The following is a 24,763-nucleotide window of genomic DNA, read 5'->3' as shown; positions in this document are numbered from 1 at the left end:
CTGACAAGTGTATGCTTTTACTAGGCCAGTGCAATATTCCAATTGAGCACGATGCTTTATTTTAATTTCTTGGAACAGAATAAAATCCTACACTTATAGCAATGAGCAGTGTGAGTGTCCTGGTCACTCATAAGGAATTGGGAGTACAGCTCTTTCAGACTCTGGCCTCTGCGCGTCCCTGAGGTGGTGTTCTGGGCATATCCACTTGGATGCGGGACATGCTGGAGGGCATAACTCTTGTTTGGCATGGCAGAGGGAAGTCAAGGCAAACAGAGCTACTGCCACAAAAAGAAAATGGAGTCTTTAGACGATAGCTTCATTCAAATGAAAGGCCAGTATGTAGGACAAAACTGACTATACAAGCTGCTGTATATTTATATATCATGAAAGGAGGCTGACTGGTCAATTCATCGACAAACTCCAAATTTATATCACACACCACTTAATACCTACTTATTCATATATCCATTAGCAGTGTGCCTATGACTCAGAATATTATCAAGATAGGACTGTTTTTAGTTGCTTAGAAAAAAAGCTACTTGTGTTAGAGACGCCTTGTAGCCTTGATTTTGTTTTCCTTGATCAAACATAATTGTAATATACTCAGCTAAGAATAAAAATGGAAATGCACTTTCAGAAAGCCAGTACAGGACTTCAGCAGACTTCAGCCTCCAAAGTCAGTCGTATGATTAATTCTTTGCTGTGGCGTGTCATGGACCTATTGGAGTGCACCCTTCACTCCTCTGTGCAGACTGACACAGCATCCGGCTTGAAGGCTGAGCTTGACTGGCACTCTGACACTCAAACCGAGCTAAAGACAAAGCCCAATTGGCCTCTGCTCGGATTGGTTATAATAGTCCTGTCTTTGCAGTTGATTGGCAGTCAGGTCATAACTAATCTTTGACTGGCGGCTTGTCGAAACGTGAGGTAAGTAACAGGCTTCTTGAGGCATGCGGTCATGTTCTTAGATTTAAGTTCTTGGCAGCTTTAATGGAAAATTGCCAACACAAGGCCACTTAAAAGGATGGGAAACTCCGAAGGCCGTCTTCTTTTAATAGATGGGCCTTGATACACTAACGTGGAGTCGTAAAACATGGTTAATACACCTAGCGATTCAACCCCGCCCCTTCTTATCCCCTCAGCACCAGACGGGCCAAGGTCATTGATCATGGACAGTGCTGGGCCATCCTATTCTGTCTGTACGCCTCTGCCAGTTTTATGCCTTGATTTAGAAGATTATTTTGGACAACTGTGGCTGGGACTGGCCTCCTATGACTTCTTTACACAGCATGATAAACCACCATGCAAAGGAAATTCTCGGAACGTGCCTTGTAAAATGGAAAGACCCCGTGGTCATTTTATTTGATTCAGCTGGTCAGAAGATTGATTCAAGATGATAAAAAGGGAAGAGGAACATCATTCAATCTTCGAATCTCCAGAAAAAATTGACCATTTAGTTTTGCTAACACAAAAACATGACTGTAACACCTGCCAGTTATTACTTTGCCTTTAACCGACCCCACTGAAAGGCGACATATTATGCAAAATAAACTTTTCTCAGCTTAACCTTGTTACATCATCATTAGTGTTCTCAAAGTTGTATTTTCATTGATTCTTGGCACCAGTGCTAAGACAATCTCCTCCTCTCCCCACCCACATCCCTGTGCTTAACTGCGATTATTTGAAAACAAATTAAAACGCAGTGACACATGTAGGGTTCTAAAATGTCACGTAACTGACATGTTAATTAAGGCATGAGAAAAAGACATTAGGTGCAAAATACTTAATCAAAGTTAGTCAATCATGAAATATTTGAGTGTGTCCAATGAAATGTCCAGTAAGTGAACGCCACAGTCCACAATACCTACCTTTCTGTCGGACTGAGCACCAGATGGTTACGATGAGAACGCAGATGACGGTGAACACCAGCAGCGCAAGGACGCCCCCTATCACTGCATATGGTACTGCACTGTGGGTCTCCACCACTGCACCGGGATCTGTGGAGGAACAAGGTGGATAAATGGAGTTAGCGAGTAGTCATACGTTACGAGTGTAGTGCACAAGACATCAGAGAATATTAACACTTCAAAAGTAGGAGCGAAAATCCATAGAAAAGTACAGAGGGAAAAAAAGACAATCTTCCACCCAACCAGCATTATCACTTTTTATCACCCCTCACTGATCCGATAGACAGAAAGAAGTCAGAGAGCCGACAGCTGAAGTGTCTGAAGGATTAGAAGAGCATGAGACCCAAAGAAAAAAAAACTCCAACCAAACAACCTGTCGAAAGCACAATGCATTCAGAGAGTTTGAGTGTTACACCTCTTCTCGTGCAGTCCTGGGAAGAAGGAATAAAACGCCTCGCGGTGGGACCAGATAAAACGATGGAGAAAAAAATACTTACGAAAAAAAAAAAAAAAGGTTAAATCCTCGGAAAAATATTCTCGTCAGAGGCTTTCATGTCAGCCTCCGCAAGCTTCAAAGACAAGAGTAAATACACTTAAAACTTCAGCATGAATGAGGATCAGACGCAAGTACGGCTAAGTTCTTGTCAAAATCACATTCCATCAACATCTGTAGGATAAAAGGGTAATGTAATTATGGACCAAAGTGTGTACTACTTAGTAATGGTTGTATTTCAAGACTGATTCAAGGATGAACGTTTGTAAATGTATTTGATCATATTTGTTTCTGCTGTGAGTGGGCTCGCCTCTCCACAGATCAAACCTGTAATTGGTGGTGGCACCTGCTTGGACAATACCACGCTCTAAACATTACAGGAGAAGCAACAACATTTACCAGGAGAAAAGAAGGAGGTCGACCCCCCACCAGAAAAAACTACTGTCCCTGTATTTGAATAGGTCTGTTTGGTAAAGTGAAGTACGTTTATCTTGACCATCTCTAGATCTTGGACTAGTCTTTGTTTATAACTAGGTTGGCAAAGTTTACAAAAAAGTAGTCATTTGTGCATTTGGGGACTTTTCGAGCCAAAAACATTCTTAAAACAAGGCATTAGGTTTGCTCTCGCTGCCAATAAGAAACACTTTGATATAAGTGCAATGAAACAAAAAGCCATTTATGGAAAGTAACAAAATTAAGGTAATAAGTGCAGAGAAAGACAGCACTTTTAGTCAAATATAAATTATATAAAGAAGAGAAAATGCAATTTTCTGTGAGTTACAAGAGGACCAAGGACACCAGATTAAAGCGATTTCACTTAAAATCTTGATGGAAGATTTATTATATACAAGTTCTTTAGTGTCTGCGTAGATTATGAGTATTCTGGTTTACCCTACCACTAATATGTGTGTATATATATATATATATATATAATATGTGTGTGTATATATATATATATATATATATATATATATATATATATATATATATATATATATATATATATACACACATATTAGTGGTAGGGTAAACCAGAATACTCAGAATCATCTATAGGCTCCTCCCTTAAGTGGGACTTAATATCAGCTTAATAACTTGAGATACAACTTTTTTACTTTATTTTATTCTATTATCATTATTTTATTATCATTATCTTATTTTTATCTTTGTCTTTTCATTTTTTTATTTATCTATTTTATTTTATTTCCCAAGAGTTCCCAAGAGTTCTATCAAGAGTGTTTTTTTTTTTTTTAAACTTCCTATAATCTGTCCTTTCCTTCTGTTCTACTGCGTTGTAACAACGAAATTTCCCCTTGTGTGGATTATCTTATCTTATCTTACAAAGCATTTCTCTTGATTAGGTTAATGTACAGTGTGCACTGTCCCTGCCTCAAATAAATAAACTAACTTAACTTGATGGAGTGGACCAGCTTAGTCTAATAAATAGGTAAATGTAAATACAAAGCCTGTCATACGTAGATCAGACTACTGTAACGGCCTGCTCACTGGCCTCTGCAAACAAGCTGTAAAACCTGTCAGGACTAAACATGGACCGGCCTCCTGCTGGTGCCAGAGTCAGGACTAAAGATGGACCGGCCTTCAGTTTTATGCAGCTAAAATCTGGAACAGTCTTCCTCAATATTTGAGACAGGCTTCTACTCTGACAATGTTCAAATCTAGGCTTGAAACAGTTCTGTTTAGCTGTGCAAATGACTGAAATTATTTAATTTGTACTCTTTTCCTTTTCAAATTAATCCTATAAAGGTCATTTTAGTTTTCTATCTATAGCAACTTTAGCGAGTCTTTCTTGTTCTCTAAAGCACTTTGAATTACTTTGTGTAGAACATGTGCTCAACAAATAAACTCGCCTTGCCTTACAACCATAATTGTTCTTTTACTGCTACAACTGGCAAGACCTGAACAAAATGCTAATAGCTTCTGGTGCAGAAGCTGGTGCTATTATGGTGAAAAACATATTCTTTATGACCTAACTTATCTTTCTCTGATTATTCATGGAGAAAACTGATGAATACATAAAGGAACGGCGATATAAAGATGATAACATTTTAATATCATAGTGCCAAAGTACATCCCCTGTCTGCATGCGATGTAATGAATATCAGTGTGTCTCTTGCGATGTCGCCGGAGATAAGCTGTTCAATTGCCATGCGTTCAAGCCACCCGTCTTCTCTACCGTCTCGCGTTGAATAAAAGAAGAAAGGTTTTCCATGCCCCACACTGTTCTAAATCCTCTGTAGCCCAGCGCTTCACACGGAATGACTGACAGCGTTAAAAAGTGTGTTGTTCCTCCGCGGACCAATTCAAATAATACATCAGAATCGACTAAACGCTCATCCATTGTTCGGGCCACTAACTCTCCCATGACATATTCGCGCATACCCCGCAGGTGAACCGTAAGATCAAGAGTCCTTGCTTCTCCTTGCTTCCGTTCACTTTATCTGCTGCACAGCTTTTAAGTAACATGACTGAGCTCAAGGTGTAACGGAGGGATAGAAAAGGGGACATCAATGAGAGTGTTGGTGCGACTGTACGCGAGAGATAAATAGATTCTGAGGATAAAATGCCGGTACAAAGGAGACGGGGAGGTGCGCGGGCCGAGCGGGCGAGCTGAGCGGTGCCAAGCCTTTCAATCTCATGCTGTGCAACATTCTTCAGGGAATACGATTAGACAACCACCTGGATTCATAAGCTTTGAGGGTGTTTTTTCTGTAAAAGGAGTGCGGGTGTGCGGTCCAACCATGGAAATGTAAGCGACTCGTGGTGTTTGGGTAAAAGTGCAGGGATGGCAAGCTGGCCTGCGTTTGCATATTTATTTATTTTTACATTTTTTTGTGACATGACATTGTAACAGAATATTTGCAATTAATAAAGGAAACATTGAAACCGAGCAATTTCACAATGTTATGAGTGTACCTACCAGGTTCCTATCCAAGGATATCTCTTACACAGCGGGGGATTACTAATTGTATGACATTAAATCATAAAATAAACCAGTTTACTTTTCTCAGTCTCTGTTTCCTCACCTGATCTGTTCATTTTCTATTGTAAAATGTAGAATATTTTGTCCATAACTGTCTAAGTTAGCAGAACCTGAGCGTGTATTGGCACCAAAGCTGTTCAGTATTCAGCCTCATTTCCATTCATTTGCATATTATTGTCAAGTGTCTTTTCTTTATGAATTATGAATTTTCTAGATTTAAATTATCCAACACAGGAATTACAAAACATGTAGACATCTCAAAATATAGCATCATTACCACCCCATGGCAAAGCAGTGTGGTAGGTTTATAATCAGATGAATTGACAAATTTAGGCATGAATTCTTGTGTATAGAAATATCAAAATCTTAACGTGAACTTTTGTTAACTACTTACATTTTTGATATGGAACAAAGTCTGCTAGTGTGAACACAGTGTACCCTATTTATGGATTTCAGGTATAAAGATTCCTTGAATAATTTGGCATGGCAACAGTTTTAAGTTGTCATAGCAAAAGCAATGCAAATCGGGGAAGATCCTCACAAAACCTTTAAAATCAGGAAGGAAACATTGGCCTGAAACCCATGAATTGAACGAAAAACAATTCATATTCACTACAATATTCCCTATCCATTAGTTTTACCCACTGGAAATCTGGCATATTTGTTTACACTGCACAAATCAGACAAGCTGCTCACATACATTTGACAGTACAGTAACTTATGTTTTCCCCTGAATGCAACATTAATATTCATAAGACTGGGTAGTGGTTAAATAATAATGATCTGAAGATTTGGTATATCGAGTGTGGGAGCATTTGACAGTCCCCTAAAGATGCTGCTATCATTTAGCTCAGGGCTGCAAAGTCCCCAAACTCTTCCTATGCATTCATTAAAGAAGCTGTAAGATAACCCAGACGTAAACATATACACACATTATGTACAAATGCTGAGTAGGCAGTGTGTGGTTAGCATCAAACAGCCAGCGATAAGAGCGGGGCAGAGAAAAAGGTTGCGGTGTGCATATTCCAGCGTCGGCAGACACACAAACATCTGTATTGAGGTGCAGAGTGAGCAAAGGTAGTGCGGCAAGAGGAAGTGTGTGTGTCACAAAGAGATGGCACTAGAGGAGAGCAGGGGAGGACGAGGCAAGGAGATGAACTTGTTTTTCACCAGAATGGTATGGTATGGGTTGAGTCAGTATGGGTAAGTTATCATCGGATCTCTAAAAACTTAAACTTGTACAATTGAATCAGTTATTTACTTGTGTCAGGTTAAAGTTAGACATTGGCTGGAAATGGCTATGGTTAGGGAAAATGTTTGGACTAGCCACTCAGCAAAGATAATGGCAGTCCAAATTTTTTTTTAAAGCGTTGCGGGGGGTCCAAAGAGAGTGCTTTACCTGGAACGTTCCATAGTGTGACATCAAACATATCCATCTGGCATTTATTCCATTGTTTTATTGCTAGAAAATACCTTGGAAATGCATTCTGTAAGTTATCCTGGTGGCGTCAGATAAGTTTAATGCCATACTGTGGAACTAAACAGTTACATAGTCCACATTTAAGTTCCATCGCTAATCATACAGCGCTAACTGTCAACAATAATAGCATCCCGACTTAAAACAACTTACTAAATAGACATAATTTCTTTCTGTTCTGTCACAAACCGTGCCAAACTGATGCAACCCATACGAAAACAAGGCAAAAGTAGATTCTCACTGGAGTGATGTGTGTGCTGTGCTTTACCTCTTGCGTCCGGGGGCAGGCTGGGGCTGGGTGATGGGAGGAGGAGGGTGGTGGAGGTGTTGGAGGAGAAGGTGGTGGTGGTGGTGGTTGAGGTTGAGGTTGGAATGGCAGGTAAGGAGGTGATGGGTGTAGTGCTAGGAGTGGGAGGGGCCGCAGAAGTGACGGACACATTCTCTACAGACAAACAGGGATGGGATAACACACAAGCTATTATCTACAACATGCAGCAACAATTGGATGTATAGGAGCGCTACAAGGTTTTATAGCCAAGTTACTACTGCACATAAAACATGACACACTTTATTATGGTGCAAATATTAATTGTGCGTCTTGGCTGCCACCTGCTCGGCAATCATTGAAGGCAATAAACATGGTTCGTCTCCTTCAATGATTTGGAGAAAGGTGGAGAAAATGTGTAGAGAAAAGGCTGCTTTAAAACACAATTGAGACCGATTCCATTCCTGGAAGATAAATGTTTTTAATAATTTCGAAATCGACAGAATGGAATGGGTCTCAAAGTCGTAGACAAGTGATAAGACACTGATAAATGCAGTCTACGAGAAGCAGGGACATAGCAGGACGTGCAAATAATGGACAAGCATGTGGATGTTGGAACGTATATGACGGCGCTGACTGCTTTTCTATAGCACAATGGCAGCGGAGACGGAGACATTGTCCATGACAGATGCCTTCCCGGTGGAAAAGTGCCATGTGGGGACTGTCTAGTTCAATGGAGAACAATAGCTTGGATCTTGACACATCTTTCTGGATCAATGGCGAAGACAGAATGGTTTAGGTGGAGAAGTAGGAGGTAGATTCAAGTTCATACAAAAGCTAAAGACATGTCAGTAAAGTCGACAAGTGGGAGAAGAACATTTTATTATTTTGAAAAATGTTAAAACCCACAAGATATAAAGGTCATTGTCAAGTGTAAAAGACTCTTCAGTTTCATCGCTTTATTTTCTAACGTTCAGTTGGTTAAAGCAACAATTTTCTGACGACGGTTGTTGTTATTTTAGGCTTTGCAAAAATAAATTAAATTGAAGAATGTCTTAAGGTTGATTCTTTGGGTGTTCTGGTTTCTTCTGCTGCCAAAAATGTGGATGTTCTGTACAACTTAAATCTGCAATTTCATGTAAAGCATTTACAAAACTGTATTAGTACTTTAATTACATTTTGAGAGGCAAAAATATTCTGCCACCTACTTGATAACACTATTTCAATGCAGCAGTCTGCCGCCCTCCTGCCACGCTGTGTTGCTGTTGAAGACCAAAATAAAGGCTGACACATCTGAGCTACGTAGAAGAGGGCGGTCAGTGTCAGCAGTTTCCACGCCACTTCATCAAAGGCAGAGTGACAGACCACATCATGCCAGGTACGCCATGTGTTCAAGAGCTGGTTTAAGGACACACTCCAGCTTGTGCACGGCGCATCAGACTATACACAGAATCCTACGTGCTGGCATTTAATTGTTTCTATGGGAGAGCGGACGAACACACTGCTGGCCTTTCAGCTCCGGAGTAATTTATTGGTAAGTATTCCACTGTCTCCTCTCTCTTTTCTCCCTCTGGCCCTGAGATCATCAATCTCTTTTTGCACTCCTCTTATGTCAGCACTATGCCGGGCGCTTGTACGTTTTTCTCCCCTTCTAAGCTCAACCTTGATTTTCAAGTCTCAAAAGAAATATACAGGCGAGGAAATGTTACAAAATGATAGGAAATAGACACGTGAACTATGGTCAGCTCAGGTTTTCAGCAACGCCAGTATTTAGCTATTCAAACAGTAGCGCCCATGTTTTCCAGTTTAAAATATGAATCTTGCCTTCGTTAGCTGTCCGACAAAAATCTAAGTTACCATCAAAAACATTTAAAATATTGATATTGATGTAGAAGAAACAACAAAACAATTTCAAATTTGATGATTTGATCTTTAAATGCTGACCTTTTATGTTAGCGTGGTTTTAGTTCAGGAGGCATTTCCCCTAAAGCCTCCAAAGCCACTTTGGAGGCTGTAGTGGCTGAGGACGCAGTCACAGTATTAATTTTCAACTAAAACCCAACTAATGTTGGACGCTTCTTTAAAGTATTTTGGTTAGTACTTAGATGGGAGAGAGTTGGAACACCAAAGGCCACAGTGCAGTGGTGAATTATTATTAAAAGCTTCAATCACACTAATTAGAATTGCCTGACAAATATGTACACGTAAACACACGGCTTGAGGTGAGGAAAAACACTTGAGGAAAAGTGCTGATGTACATGTATTTGTTGCTCTGCTGAAAAGTGCAGTGAGTACTGAAGATTAATGGCTGCATGCAAGTACCCATTAACAAGGTGCTAATTTATTACAATTGCCTAATTGCACTGACCTAAAATTACATGTATTTTATTACATCTTCAAACCCTTTCCATTCTCACTACTTACAAAAAAGTCTTTCGCACCTCTTCCATCTTCTTTTAGTTTCACACACACCAATTTCTTCAACTTAATTAAGGACTGTGCCATACAGCTGTCGCTCCCTTTGCCAATAGCGTTACGTTTTTTTTCCTCTAGCTCACCCTTCTAAATCATATTGTTATTCATTAACACTGTATAGCTGCCAATCAGGCACGCAGCCCATGTTTTTTGCAGGGATGGATGTGGCGGCACTCGTTATAATGACGTTCTCCCGCTCGCGTATCTCGTTCTGGCAGAAGTGTGCCCGAGGACGGTGGCGACGCCATTTTGAAGGCAGCGTGTTATACTTTCATGCTCCGTCTTGCTAATTAGTAAGGCCTTGCCCAAAGCTAACGCGTCTTTAGTTGACAACCCAGGTTCGGACGGTTAAATTGCCGATCAGAAGGTCTATTGGCAAGGCCGTAAAGGCAAAGACTGATTGGTCTGTGGACTAGTCAAAAATGTACCCAAATGTCAATATCACTGTGTTGCCATCAATGGAACAAAACAGCTTTGAAGGGATTCTTTTCTTTCGACCCAAATTGACTTGGCATTATTGCTGTCTACTTCTCTGTGTTCCCTTGAAACCTTTCTCAACTTTTCAGTCTGTTTTTCAAAAGTCTCACTTCATTAAATGGAGATCTATGTTTTTCGGTCCAATTATTCTGACGGCTCATTACAAGAAGTGAAGGAGACACAGGACTAATCCCTGGTCACCCCGTATCCGTCTCAATCTCAAAATGTGCCTGTCCTTTCATCTCTCATTCGCACTCCTTTGAGCGAGCCCCCACTCACCTGCTGCTCTGGGTGGCAGACAAATGCGCTCTCACATCCATACATGCACACGTGTGTTACATATAGAACTACGACTAACAATTCCTCCCATCGCCACCTCTGCCTCCTTTATCGCTCCCCATCTTCCACAGTCTCTCATGCAATTCAATTCTAATGGGTTTTATTGGCTTGGTGATTCATCTGAGTGCACAAGCTCAGTTCAATTACATGAGGGAGCCCTGTGGGTTTTCAGCAGACAATCAACAGCGTCCTCCTCCCAGTCTCATGCATGCCCGTGCACGATGCCCTTCCATGCATACGCACCAATAAAAAATCCAATTTTTGTCGCACAATGGCGGCACCGAGGATGAAACAACCGGCACAGGCCACATCCCCGTTATACAGAGTGGTGTGGGTCTGGTTTATTCTGAGCTATTGTCACTTTTGTGTCATCAGTGACTTTCAGCAAGTTGCAGAAAGTTAATTCCATTTTAACAGCTGGTGATAGAGGCAACAAAGCAATCTATGTCTCTTTACAAGCACAAAATATTAAATCAAGTGAGCACATACGAAACTTGCAATGTATTACGCTTTGTCTCTGATACAAAATGTAATTGTGAAATTGTAATGAACGTTTGAACCATTACATGAAAATAATTGGTCAGTTGTACATTTTCTTTCAAAGCCGGAATACACTAAAGGATATTTGAGTCTTAAACGATTTATAAACGTGAGACAATAAGTGTAGACCACAGACTAGAGGAGAATCTTATAAGTGTTTAAAATTACACAATCCTCCGAACGCAAAGACTACAGAGCCAAACCTAATTAATTGCGATGTAAAGTGGACTGGATGTCATTTGCTGAGTCAAATACTATTGGAAAAAATGGACATGGATTATAGCTTTACGAGAAGTCAGTAATAATTGTTTTTGAATTAGCTTAATTTGCCCCTGACGCTCGGCCTGTATTGGCTGTTGCAGTAGTGGTCATGTTTTATGACTATGATATCACATGTTGCACTGACACCACACTCAAGAAAAGTGCAGCGGCTTAAAAAACGCTCACGAGGATCCTGCGTTGCTCACGAGGCCTACGAAGAAAATTGAGGCCTAAATCGAGCAAAATATCCGATTGCGTATTCCGGGTTTTATATTTAACATTTTGCATGCACATATGAATGACTGACTTTATAAATCCCTGTGCAAGTTATAAGACCATCAATCCCGTAGCTAACCAGTTTATGGAAATTCATACATTTACAATTCGGCCAGTAAAAGCAAGGTCATAGTTTATAGCATTTTAGCTACAACTAAACTCGAACTTCAGTGCTTTTTTTCAGGCATCTCCAATTTTGTCCAGTGCCACCTCCATTATATGAACATTGCCTCAAGCGCGTTCCTAGCCGAGGCCCTATAACCCAACAACACCACTAGATTTTCTTGTATTCCACCCACACCTCCCCCCGTTTTCGCTCTGTCATGTAAACCTGAACTTCTTCACCACGGCACAAGAGAATTTTGCTTACTCCATCCCTTACTTCAGACGCTAAGCTTTTCTCTGTTCCTCAAGTGACAAGGCCTAAAGCACCTGTGACAAATTGGCAGCTCTTCTTTCCGCCTGAGTTTGTGCTCCGCGGACAGGCCCCGATGGCAGATAACTCTCACTAAGGGGCAAAGGCTGTCGGAAAATGAAAGCGCCGAGAGATGAGCGCAACTAAATGTTAGCTTTCCTGCTGACTCATGCTTTTATAACCCTCCCTTGCCAAGAGCACCATAGGATTCCCTCCAGGGGGAAACTAGGAGCCAACCAAAAATACATAGGCCTTATCTGACAAGGCGTTGCAATGGTAACCTGCTTATGACCTCTATTAAGATTCTTCCTTTTTTATCTTGCCATCGTTTTTCATTTACCCCTTTTTTTTAACTTCACTCATCTGGTGGTTCATAAAGGACGAGATCTTGGTTGAGGAAAGGATATAAAAAAAATGAAATAAAACTGAAGGGCAAATGGGCGGCAAGGTGAACTAAGGATGACGGCTCAGGGAGGAAGGAGAGGAAGCGAGGGTGCTAAAGAGGTGGCAACAGAAGAAAGGTGAGAGGAAAGAAAAGGACACAAAGAAGGGCAGGATGAAAAGGGACCTGAAATCGGAAATATTCAAAATGTGGGTTTGAGAGCTTCATTGAACTCTGTAGAAACCATATTCAGAATACTGGTAATAATAATGAACAAAGTAAGGACACAGCAACACAAAATATATGTAAATTATGGACATTGTTCATTGCCAATCAGAGGACGCTATAGCAGTCAAAAATATTACTCAAGTATAAGTACTGTTAGTGTAATATTACACAAGTAGTACAAGCACTGGTCCAAATGTCTCTAATAAGAGTAAAACATTTATTTGGGAAAACGGTGCAAATAAGATTGTAAGAGTGACATCTGATTTATTTAACTTAAAATGTATGCAATTTGAGGGACAAAACATTAAATTATACACAAAGGATATTACACAGCAATTTAACAAAATATTATATAAGGAGCAATGCAAGAAATTTAAATATTCAAACAATTTGTCAACTTCACTTTTTTCTTTGAATACTGGTACACTGTAAAATAAATCAGTGAAGCAGGATTTAAAAGTGTGGTGTGTTGAAAAAAAGTCTGTATTCAATAGAGTCAGTTAATACCAATATGAGAAGAATATGAAAATGCAATTAAATCTGGTCTGCGTGCTACCCCAAAAAAAACAGCTTCCAAATGGATAGATCTAAGCAGTAGCATTTGGCAAAAACTGAAATAAGAACCATTAGTGGGACAGTAAAATGCTTGGCAAGCTTTTACACAGAATGGCCATGTAATATCTGATTAGTAAAGTTGTTTTTATTTATTTTTTCGGTAACATGTTTTGTTAAAATTTGGAAAGGCAAAACAAAAATGCACACAAAATGAGCTTAATTTCCTAACATGCTGCTAATTGCATTTCCAACGAGATTCTAAAGACTTTAAGACATGATGCCCCGCTGTGAATAACCATCTCTTTTACAACAGTGTCCTGGCCCTAGAACACAAACTCTCAGGAGAAGTTTGTTGGATTTTTTTGTTTCTTACAAATGCTACTTGAGAAGAAAAAATAAATCGGACACCTACTCGAATATTGTGGAGGCCGAGAATGAATAATAGGGTGGCTGAGTTATGAGTCAGCTCAGCATATTGCTAAAAGTGATCTTTATTCCATTTATTTGACTGATGGATGTTCCCTCTCCCCATTAGAAGGTGCTTAGTACACTGCATTAGGGTTTTACTTGTGGCTTACGTTGCATCATAAAGACAAAGACTAATCATTGCTTTTCAAAGGCTCACTCTATCAGCAAAATGTTGTTACAGATTCATAAGGAGAGAGAATCAACAGTTGAGAGTTGTTTGAGATAAGGTTTGGAGCGATCGGCCCATTGGGAGAACAGATATTATTCTTAAGAAAACAAACAATGGCTGATATGTTAGCGTCTAATGTGAGACGGTTTAAAAAATACACAGTTAAAACCTCGAGCTAACATTATTATGGTTATTATGGATTATACTAAAGCGTAATTCCCCAATATCTCCTGAAGGGTAAAAGGAAAAATACTTTTACTACAAGGAATATTAACGTTACCACTACTTTCAAACATGTAAAGTTGAACTATGCTGCTGCTACTACTACTACTGGTACTACTACTATTGCTACAACTGCTGGAACTATTACTACTGCTATCACAAGTACCGGTACTCTTTTTTTACAACTACTCTATTCAATATCACCACCACTATGGCGACTACACTATAATATTAAAGCTGGGCTACAATTGTTTTTTGTCAATGAGTACATTTTGTGTCTTTCACCATAGAGTATCTTGTAAAAGCAGCATTTTGTGACAAAAACGAGCAAGGTGTTTACTGCCTGCATTAATAATAAAGTATTTTATGTCTCGTCAACCTGGAAGCACTCCGATTTTCTGCGCTTGGGTGGTCTGCCCTGGTTTCACTTTGCCGTCTGAAATGAAGCTGTGCAAAAATCAATGTTTGTGAATATTAACAATGTGCCAAAGGAGTTTGGAGAGTTAGGGACGAGTTCTAGTTCCGCAGTGTGGAAACCTGGTACCCTTGTTTTTTAAAGGGTCATAATATGCAATATAAACTTTAATTAGCTTTTGTTGTTAGCTTGTTACAACAGAGTTTCCTCATCATTAGTTTATTCAAAGTGCATTCATACTTGTTTGAGTAATTCTGTCTTGTCCTGCAAGGCTTGAATTTCTGTTTTCACCTACCCCCTATCTCTGCCCACATCCCTGTAAACTCTGACTGATATGGGGTTCTAAAATGTCACATGTAAATGAAAATCCACTGCTTGCTACGATGAAGAGGAGGGCTAGTTTTGAACAGGAAGTCAATGGACCGGTGTCTATTAGTAAGCCATTATAGATAAACATTGCAGTTTACAATGAACAAAATGTAAAATGGTAAAATTATGATCTATTTATGTTATAGTTCAATATTTAAAGGGGAAAAAGCAAGTACTAAGTATTTAAAACTAAAATTACCACTGCTATTGTGCTACTTACCACTAAAATACTATTCAATTATTGTTATCACTGTCTCTACTACTACAGCAACAACAACCAGAAACTAACTTTAGCAATTTGAACATTGTATTTTCTCAAATAAATATAGACATTTCACCAATACGACCCCCAATTACCAACCAGCTGAATTCCATGGTGGTGTGTGAGAAGAAACACAAATGGGTAAGATGGATCAGAAGAAGTGAGGAGGATTAGGAGAGCATTTCCCCCACATCAAAGCCACTCAACCGAAGGGAGGAAAGAAGGGAACTAGAGAAACAAGTGGGTGGGGATGTCACCTTTCATCTTGCCACCATCGCCACCCTGGATGTCTGTGCAAGCCGCCTGCCATTGCTGTACGGGCCTTTTGATGCTGCTACACGAGTGTGCCATTGTCGATTGTGTAAGATGGATGGATGAGGGGGGCGCTAACCTGAAGCAAAGCTAAAACGTTACATATGATTTCACATTCTCTTTGTACTGATCATTTAGTGTGCAGTAATGGAAGCCAAACAGCAGGGGGTGCACTAGATCTAAAGGGCAAAACATCCTTAAATTGTGTTTTATTATATTAGCAATGCCGATTAGAAGCTACAGTTGTTCAGTGATGTGTCTCGCATCCCTCAATTTAAAAAAGATAAAAAATGTTGGCCTGATTTGACAGAAAAGAGCGGGATTGTTTCATGGGAATTGCGTAAAAAATCAAGTGTTCCAGCGACTTGCACAGAAAGTTGTTGACTAATTTGTTGCAACGTGCGATGTTTGTGATGTCTGTTGGGGAAAGCATGTTATCTGGGTCACCTCCATTATCCATTAACAATTCAGCCATAGAATCTAGGTGCATCTGGAGAGAAATAAAAGCAAACGAAAATGTGTAAACTGCAACAACAAAGGGTCGCTGCATCTTGCTGCGATGCTTCAACAAGCCAAACAGATGTATAATAAATTTAAGATGTAGCAGGTGTTTCATGCTTTCAGTTAATGTAAAATGCATATGTTGTTTTCCAAGTCTGGAAAGATTAAAAAAAAAAAAAAAAAAAAGGGCATTATTTTAAAGACAAAAAATTTAACTTTCCTTTCCATGATTGTCTTCATGGAGATGTGACTTGAATGTTCCACACTATAGCAATAAACCTAGCTAGCTTGCATTGTGGTTCTTTTTTTGCTGGAGTAGGGTTGCCTTCCACAGATCTGACCTGTAGCTTGGCCTGGTGGCGTCACCTGTAGGTCTCCATGGAGAGTAGATACAGCAAATGTAATGCTATACTGTGGAATAATGTAGGAAAAAGCAATACCAAACTGGAATGAAAAGTTAGAAACAATCCAAACAAAAGTATTATGCCAATATTTGGAAGAATAAAAAACAATAATAACAAATACAATGTAATATAAATAAATGCTTACTTGTTTAGAGCCTTGACCTAAAGGGGTTTGGCATGTCAACGCTGCACTCCTGCTTTAGGTTCATTGGTAAAATACTTTCAAGCTAATGGATTGGTTTTAGTTAAAGTGAAGAATGCCTAAGGTCGCTGGGGACATGATAAATTGGTTCTTTACAAGAGATAGCCTGAATAATAATGTTGTTGAGCAGAATCTGAGCACGCCAGACCAAATTCTTTTTGTGTGGATCGATATCTCCGTTGAATCAATTGCAAAAGAGGCTTAGTGAAGATTTCCTACTGTGTACTAAGTCAGAAAAGAAACACAAACTGAAAAACTGCTGAAGGAAACATTATAATTTAATAGGTACGTTGGCCAGTGCCTGAATAAGCCGGTCTGAAATTTCTGCCAAGATAAAAAGGTTGACAAATTTAGATTCCACACAAAACATCATAAAAATACAAAAGCTCTGAAAACAAAACCATCAATTACAAATACAATTATTTTGAACAGTTAGCAGTGGGAAGAAATTAAAATTACACCCCGAGCATGACACTTTTTCAAAGAATTTCCCTGAAGTCTTTTTAAACGAGGATGATCAGGCTGAAGTTAGGAGCATGTTACATTGGTACAAATTATACAATCGCAACTCAACCTTGCTCGTTCAACATTGGGACTAAGCGCAAAACTAAGGTCACTTACCGTAGACTAGCAGGGTGTAGTGGTCAGCAGCTCGCCCGTAGTCGTTCTGTGCCTGGCAGAGGTACGTGCCGTTGTGTGATTGGCTGAGACGAGAGATCTGGAACGTGGGCCCTGAAATCTCTGCTCGCTCTGGTAAAGTGTCGTTGATCTTGGACCACTGGATGTTCAGCGGCCTGCAGAGGAGATACAATTCAGGGTTAGAGCAATCGCAAGCCGTTATCGAGCCGTTTGAGAATGATCTGTGATGCAAAAACACATGTGAGGTAATTCATTATTAAATTAAAGAGTAAACTGAACAACACTACCACTAAATCTAAACAGTATCTTCACTTTATTTGAGTGGACCCATCTGAGTTACAAAGGGGCTTTAAGGGTGTATGCCAATAAAATCCTTAACATTTTTGAAGTATTTCGAGCCAAACTATGTAACTGTTGTTTTCAAACTCTTCTATTTTTTTACAGGATGTTTGGGCCTGTAGGCTTTATTAGACAGGACAGCTGAGCGTGAAATGGGTATGCGAGAGAAGGGAGGACATGCAGTAAACTGTCAGAGCCAGGTTTTGAAGTCACGACCCTGCGGCCAGCTGCACATGGAGCCTGGCATATGTGCTACCGCCTTAACCACTCGACCACCGGGCCGCACAATTTTCAAACTTTTCACCAACAGAAATCAAGACGGTGCTCCGTACATCAGGTTCTGTGCCAGGTGCGTAGGAAAAGGCGTACGTGACGCTAAACTGTAAAGGGGAAAGTGGAATTGCAAAATAGAAGTTTAATAGTGAAGAGGCAACGTTTCGGCAACTGGGCCTTCGTCAGGCAAATGGGTAACTGAGGATGAGACAGAGGTTTTAATAGGAGTGGCCTCAAAAATGGGAGTGGCCAATCAGATGTTTTTAGAGACACGTCAGAACTAACACAATAATACACATAAGCAATACCCAAAGACAAATAGTGACACCTCATGATGAATAACACAAAAAAGTGATAAATGCAGAACAAAAATGATAGCAGAATAAAAGTATACCTAAATGTGTTGAATAAAGCAAACTGGTCAGTGGGAAAACCCTTGTATATAAGGATAAAAAATAATATAATAAATTGTCAACAGGTTCAACTGTCCAGTTTCCTTTTGTGGTCAAGTTGAACTTTTTCACCAAATGAAAAATTCAAACCATAATATGATAAAAGAATAAATTGGACCAGTATTGGGATCGTTTCTAGCATAAATACTCCACTAATGAGTCTAATTAGAAGCAGAAAATGTAAAAACGTATCTTGATGTTTGAGCCGACTGACAGTGACATTGGGGTGTGTAAAAAGAGAGGTGAACACAGAGGGTACGGAAGCCCACAGGGGATGACAGGCGTGGGGGAAATGCATGAAAGGAGCTCGTAGACAGAGCCAATGGCGACAGGGGTCCTCGTCCTGACAGATAATGAGCAGACACACTCGGTCAGAGGGCCGGAGCTGGTGTGAAAGGGTTCAGGCCGTGGCAAAGGGAAGTAAAGATGGTGCAGAATTTTAAGTGTCTATATGGTCCTGTGTGAGGAAGAGAGGAGAGAGTTTTGGAAAAGAAATAGGAGTTTCAGTAAGAATGGTGAAAGACAGCGAGACAAAGTAGTTGAAGTTCTCTTTAGGAGTGATGAGATTAGAGATTTTGAAACTAAGGAATAGGTTCAATATTCGATACCAATTTAGAAACCACAGTGATAATCAATATATCGATCAACATTTGCTCTGCAAATAAACTTGCCTTGCCTTGCCATAGACTTATAGTACTTTATTATTAAATTGCGATGTATTCTCATACTAGTTGCTGGGCCTAGTGTGGCTGCTGGTGATTCTCTGCTGCTGGTGTAGATGTCTCCTCGTTTCCTCAATTGGTTCGTTTATACTCAGCTTTATGTTAATCTGTGCTCTGTAATCTGTAGCCTCATTTAATGATAGTTCTGATAAAGCTCAAGATCATTGTTAAACCGTTAAGGAAAGGTCACATTTTATTAGGTTTGTGTGATTTATTGTAGAGAATTTCAGTTTTTTCATCTGGACTCTGTATTGAGAAAAACAAAACGTTCGACTCTCAAGTTGAGAGGAGAAGGTGGCAATTTTTGTTTAAAAAACAGAATACGTCTTTGAACAGAAATGGAGGTTTAAAATTCAACCTTCCAGTTGTATAATAGTATTTTGAAACCCTGGAGCAGGAGACGCACGGGGAATTCTGATGCTAACCCGGTACTCAGTGAGGAGGGAGCGAGAGTCTGTTTACAATAGGATGTTGATAGGCCATTAAAGGGCTGTTAGAAAACAGAAGAGTGAAACCAATCCCTTCATCAGGACGTCCCGCCCGGTGGGCAGGGCCTACACAGTGAAGGATATAAAACCGGAGTTCCCAGACTCAAGTCGCAGATTGAGAATGACTCTTGGATGAGAGTCGAAACCTTTTGTTTTTCTAAAAACAGAGTCCAGATGAGACAACTGAACCTTTCTACAATGGGACACTCCTGGACGAAATTGTCCAAATCTAGTTTTGATTCTAAATTTAGAATTAATTGGTATCAGATGTTTGATACTTTTGACAACCCTATTAGCAAGACACTGGTATTGTGATTAATTCATAGACCAAAGACACGCCACATTCATACAAATGTGTGAAGTGTGTGAATTTTCCACAGTATAGCATTGACATTTTCTTCAAGGACAAAATCTTTCTCTTGAACTATATTTGGAAGCATGGAGGCTGAGGAGGAAGACCAAAGAGGAGATTTAAGGATGCATGGTGACGTAAAGTTGGTATGAGAAGATGATTACACTTGAAACGGAAAAGTCAAAGTAAAAGACAGGGACGAAATTGCAGTGTCATACTCTGGAGGCTGAAAAAATACAAGCTAAGAAAAAAGGCCGGGGAAGATGAAAGCAAAATGAAATGTCCATGTGAGACAAGCAAACAGAGGCGACAGGAGGTGTGGGGATTAGGCAGGCATCCTGGAGAACCCGCGGCGGTGCCAGTGTCACGGTTTGGCTGCCACTGCTCTGGCCAGATTACGATCCTGACTCATCGTAGTTCTAATCCCCGCTGGAAGTCTAATTAAACTGCCTTTTGCATAGCCACACACACATGGAAGCAAGCTGGAACTCACTGGAATGTCTCCCACTTAGAGATAGTCAAACTTCAACACCCACTCGCTGTAATTACTGACACAAATATGAAAAAACCCCAAGCAATCAGCCAAAATGATATTGTCTCAGTCTGCGCCTCTCTCCCTGCTGACAATATAGTCGACATTTGGCAAATGGATTTTACTCGTATTTCAGAGCACTGCTTTGAAAATGGATAGAATTAGGAACATTTTGTTATAGATTTGATGAAATTGCTTGTGCATAAAAAAAAAATAATGATAATATATATATTTTTTTTTTATGAATCAATGAATGTCAAATAATTTATAATGATTAGTTATAATATTTTAGCAAGACGGAAAATGTATTTCCCTCCAAAATGTCAAGTTCCCGGTACAATTTTATCTTGTAGGATCCCAAGTGCAAGCCAATAGGTAAAATTGCTTTATGCATACTACAATCATATGGAATAGGATAATGTAATGTGGGAAATCAAAGATTATCAAAATGTCCGACCCCTGATGAAACAAAACTTTTGGTTATATATACATATAAGCCATGGCACGCACGCACGTTTATCATTAGTTTATCATTAGTAACTAATGATCAGTTTTGGATGTCACTGTTAACACCTAGAAACAGCACACCAGCATTACTCATCGGTATATATATATATATATATATATATATATATATAAAATATAAAAGCTCTGGGTCTCCGCCGGTGTTTGGTTTGATCTGCCTCTCTGCGCTAGTAAACATCAGCAGTAGATCACTCAGCGGCTTATGTTGATGAGCACGGGGGCGGCGGGAGTGGTGCGGCTTTACTGAGACGTCACGGAGATTTGGAGTTGAGCAGTGTGCACTCCGTGACGAGGATAAAACTTGTGTGCGCAGCCAGACAAGTGGATTTTATGTGTAAATGTAAGTATGTGATGTCAGCGGTGCTGCTCCTTTTTCACTCAGGTATAAAGATGACATTATAGGCTGAAATCCTGAGGTCCCCTGCTGTTTTGAAATCAAAAAATCGTGGAGCATTTTGGCGGGTTTTCTCCCTGTGGTAATACCCTCTGCTGCCAGAAGATGGAGTGCAGACACCAATCCTGAAGAGGGAACGCCTGACTGGTAGATAATAAATAAATTATTGTAAGCTTTGAAACATGAGATGCAACAGTAAAGGAATCTAGAGCATGGTTAAAGGGCAATAACAATACACATAATGCCTGTGCGTGTTCTTTAATAATATGTCATGTACTGTAGTTCATTACAGACAGCGACAATCGAGAGGACAAGCGGCTGACAGTGACAGATCCCCTGTCCGTTCTTAACTGTGTGTCTGACTCCAAAGTGTCCTGCTGTGTCCATCAGTCTGCGACAAAGACACTGTCCCCACACGGCCTTTCTGCTGCTCCGAGTTAGCGCCGGGCCAGGAATCCTCTCAGCACTCTCTGTGGGGTATTTCTCTCTCCAAATGCACATTAAGACATTGGCAGAGCGCGGCTTGACTGTGGGAGCTTTAGTGGACTTGGTGCCCACAGACAGACGGGACCATCCAGGGAGAAGGCTTTGAGAGCTTAGGCCCCACTGCAGCAGGAGAACGCCCAGATTCATCACTCCACACTCCCAAATGTGTTCTCTGCTGAAAGGGTTTAGAGGACCACTGAAGCGCATGTCCACTCCATTCAGTCAATCCCCTTATGCACTCTTGCTTTTTTCTATTTTTGTTGTTGAAGATTTTTGGCCCCCCGGCTTTATTAGACAGGAAAAACAGCGTGAAATGGGGGATGAGAGAGACGGGAGGACATGCAGTAAATTGTCGTATTCTTTCCTGCACAGTCAATGCAAATAATTTCCAGACTCAATTCCCTCACTTCTTACAAACTTGCTTGAATAGTAACACTTTGTAGATGAATAGAATAATATTTAGTTATTTAATGTATTAAGTATCCTAATACAATTATCATTGCCCATGTATGTTGAGTGTTATGCATTAATATCAGTAGTAGTCACAATATCCCAACTGGATTCTCAAAAAGACAATATAAGCCTTAAATACAAAAAAGGTCTTTGGTCCTTTATGAAGTGAGTGAGATTTATTGTTCTATGTCAGATCTTTGAGGACAGGAACACACGGCACGTTTGTGTGGCCAAATGAATAAACAAAGTGTATCTTTTTGTCACAAGGAGAGGTTCATTTGTGCGGAGGTTGTGAGAAATCTGTGTGTAGCTCAAAGCGAGTGTATTCGGCCCATTATTGTGAGCGCTGAGAATGCATTAAATTGTTCTCGTGCCATTAGAAGCTGTTTTCTGTAAAGTTCAAGAGAAAGTATGTTTGATGAAGTGGTTCCAAACAGTGGGTGAGGGGCCAAATGGGTCCTAGAGAGAGTGCTGGAAAAACACACTAAATGACAGGAAATCCCACCTGTTAGGTATCGTCTATAGTTAAAATGGTTAAAAATGACCACAAAAAGAGACAGAAATGTTTAGTGTGATCTTCCAAACAAAGGTATAATGTAGAGCTACAAGATATATTACAATCAAATCAATGTTGCAATTTGAAAGATCACAATTCCCATCTGCAGTTAATTACATAAGTAACATAATTCCCAGCGCAAATAACAGAATATACTGTGTTATTGTGTATAAAACCTGATCACTCTGTAGTTGTCCCATGCATTTCAGGACAAATGTTTTACTTACTTTCTTATCAAATTCTACAATTAAAACAAACAATGCATTTAATCGCAATTGTCTGAAAAAACACTTTTCAGCTGTAGCAAAAAGTGATATTTCTGCGTTTTTGTGGTTCAATTTATGGTCCATTCCCATTTTGTGTACTACGTAAACCTCAGCCAAGACATTTACAGAAACATTTTAGCACATTCATGATGCAAAGTAAACACGTAAGTTGCTTCAAATCAATACTGTGATTTAAGATGTCTAAAATGTAGTATAATGATCCACGAGTGTAATAGAATATAACTCTATAGTAGACAAAAGTACAATAGGTCTTCTTGCACCACTGCAGTTTCCTAACCTCTTTGGCTCAATCTACCCAGCCCTCCATGCTATACAATATGGATCAGAGCCAGTTTTATCTTTGCAATTATAAACAATTGAGTCTGATTTCCCGCTTTTGTCCTGTCAAGGCTATGCTGTTTTTTCAAAATGCTTCCAGGCATAGGCAGTTTGATTACTCTTAAGGCTAAGGATTTGTACGAGGCAGCATGAGGTCACTGTCAATTTCTTCATCGTTTAATTGAGTGTATTCAGGGGATATTGTGTTCATATTTCAAGGATGGTTCTTAGACAGAGGAGAACCAATCCGATCCGACAGCTTTGAAGCTTTTGAGGATGGATTAGGCTGAGAAAACGTATTGGCAGATCAGGGTTCAGAGTTATAGACTAACCATAAATAGATTGTTCCAGGTCGGAGAGCATTTCTTAACACGTTAAATGATCCACATCGCGAAACCCACCCAAACGCAGCCAGTCGACCAAGACCTTGAGATAACCAAAAACATTGAATATGAAATGATCATAGAAAAAGCCTCTTTTTACATGTGAAATATTGTCCAAGGGCTTGAAAAGATCGTCTGAAACATTCTGAAACGTCACAGTTCTTTGATGCAAAATGAAATATCAATGTTTTTTTAACAATGAAGGTTTTCTTCAGAGCTCACAAATTGTAACAAAAGACACGTGTTCTTATTAGGAGGCAAAACCAGCGATGATTACACAGCAAAATGATCATTGAATTGAGTGAAATTATATGCCAGCGCAGCGAGTGAATTTGACTGCAAATAAGCTTAATATCGTACAATAGATACAAGATAGTCAGATTTTTTTTGTGTGTAGATTTAAAGTGAATAAATCTAGGTTAGGTTTATATTCTCATAAAACAAATACGTAGAAGTACACGAAAAACATGAATCCAGATCCAAAACAACATTATTAGCTATTATTGAGACATGGATGGATGCGTCTATATATGGCAACGAAACAAATATTGTGGCGCACTTCACAAGAGAATACAGGAAAAAGCAAGAGCACTATAAAGTACATACCGCAATCACCGGCGAATGATACACAGCGCAGTATAAGGGTGCAATACAACCCATAATAAAATAAGTATATGCATAGTTTTAAGTAAAAAGTGTGCGTCTATCCAGGACTTTTCTCGTTGATTTACATTTGACTGACCAGCTAAGGGAAAAAAAAAAGAGCTTCCATTTAAACGTGCCGTGTCCAAACTGATTGTGGAAAGAGTGATTACACGTGGGAAAGTGCTCACAAGTTGTTGTTTTTTAATTCAAATGCTTTCTTTTCAATGTAAAAGGTAATTATATGTGGACTATTTGAGCTCTTTCACAAGCTTAAATAGTTGTTGCAAAGCATTTCTACCCAGCTCAACAAATAAACACGTTTCTTAGTCCCATTTCCATATTGACATTCTCCCTCAGCGTCATCTATTCTAGGGGTGCTCACAGTCGCAGATGCTTGGCCTGCTGTCTGCATGATGATTTGACCTTAGCTGCCACCCCCATCTGTGCTTCCGTCCAACTCAACTCGACCAGTTTCTAACCCCAGCTTTTACCACCTTCCTGCTG

The 24,763-nt window shown here is 39.8% G+C and overlaps 1 protein-coding gene across 5 annotated transcripts in view; it reads right to left on the bottom strand.

The window, feature by feature from the left end:
• The window catches only part of cadm4 (cell adhesion molecule 4), a 330,325-nt gene that overhangs the window by 3,093 nt on the left and 302,469 nt on the right, over window positions 1-24,763 (bottom strand). For 3 of the 5 annotated variants that reach the window (XM_072459938.1, XM_072459939.1, XM_072459943.1), the window contains exons 6-8: window positions 17,037-17,209; window positions 7,147-7,320; window positions 1,869-1,997 (exon numbers count right to left, since the gene is read on the bottom strand). In XM_072459938.1, the coding sequence (XP_072316039.1) occupies window positions 1,869-1,997; window positions 7,147-7,320; window positions 17,037-17,209 (476 nt within the window). The remainder of the gene's footprint in view (window positions 1-1,868; window positions 1,998-7,146; window positions 7,321-17,036; window positions 17,210-24,763) is intronic. The other 2 variants (XM_072459942.1, XM_072459940.1) reach the window with 1 other exon arrangement.

This window comes from Eucyclogobius newberryi, unplaced genomic scaffold, assembly GCF_026437365.1.
Source record: "Eucyclogobius newberryi isolate DKJ021-1_F unplaced genomic scaffold, fEucNew1.0.hap1 SCAF_3, whole genome shotgun sequence".
Taxonomy (NCBI): Eukaryota; Metazoa; Chordata; class Actinopteri; order Gobiiformes; family Gobiidae; genus Eucyclogobius; species Eucyclogobius newberryi.
The sequence above is the reverse complement of the archived record's forward strand: the minus strand, read 5'-3'. Positions and strand labels throughout refer to the sequence as shown.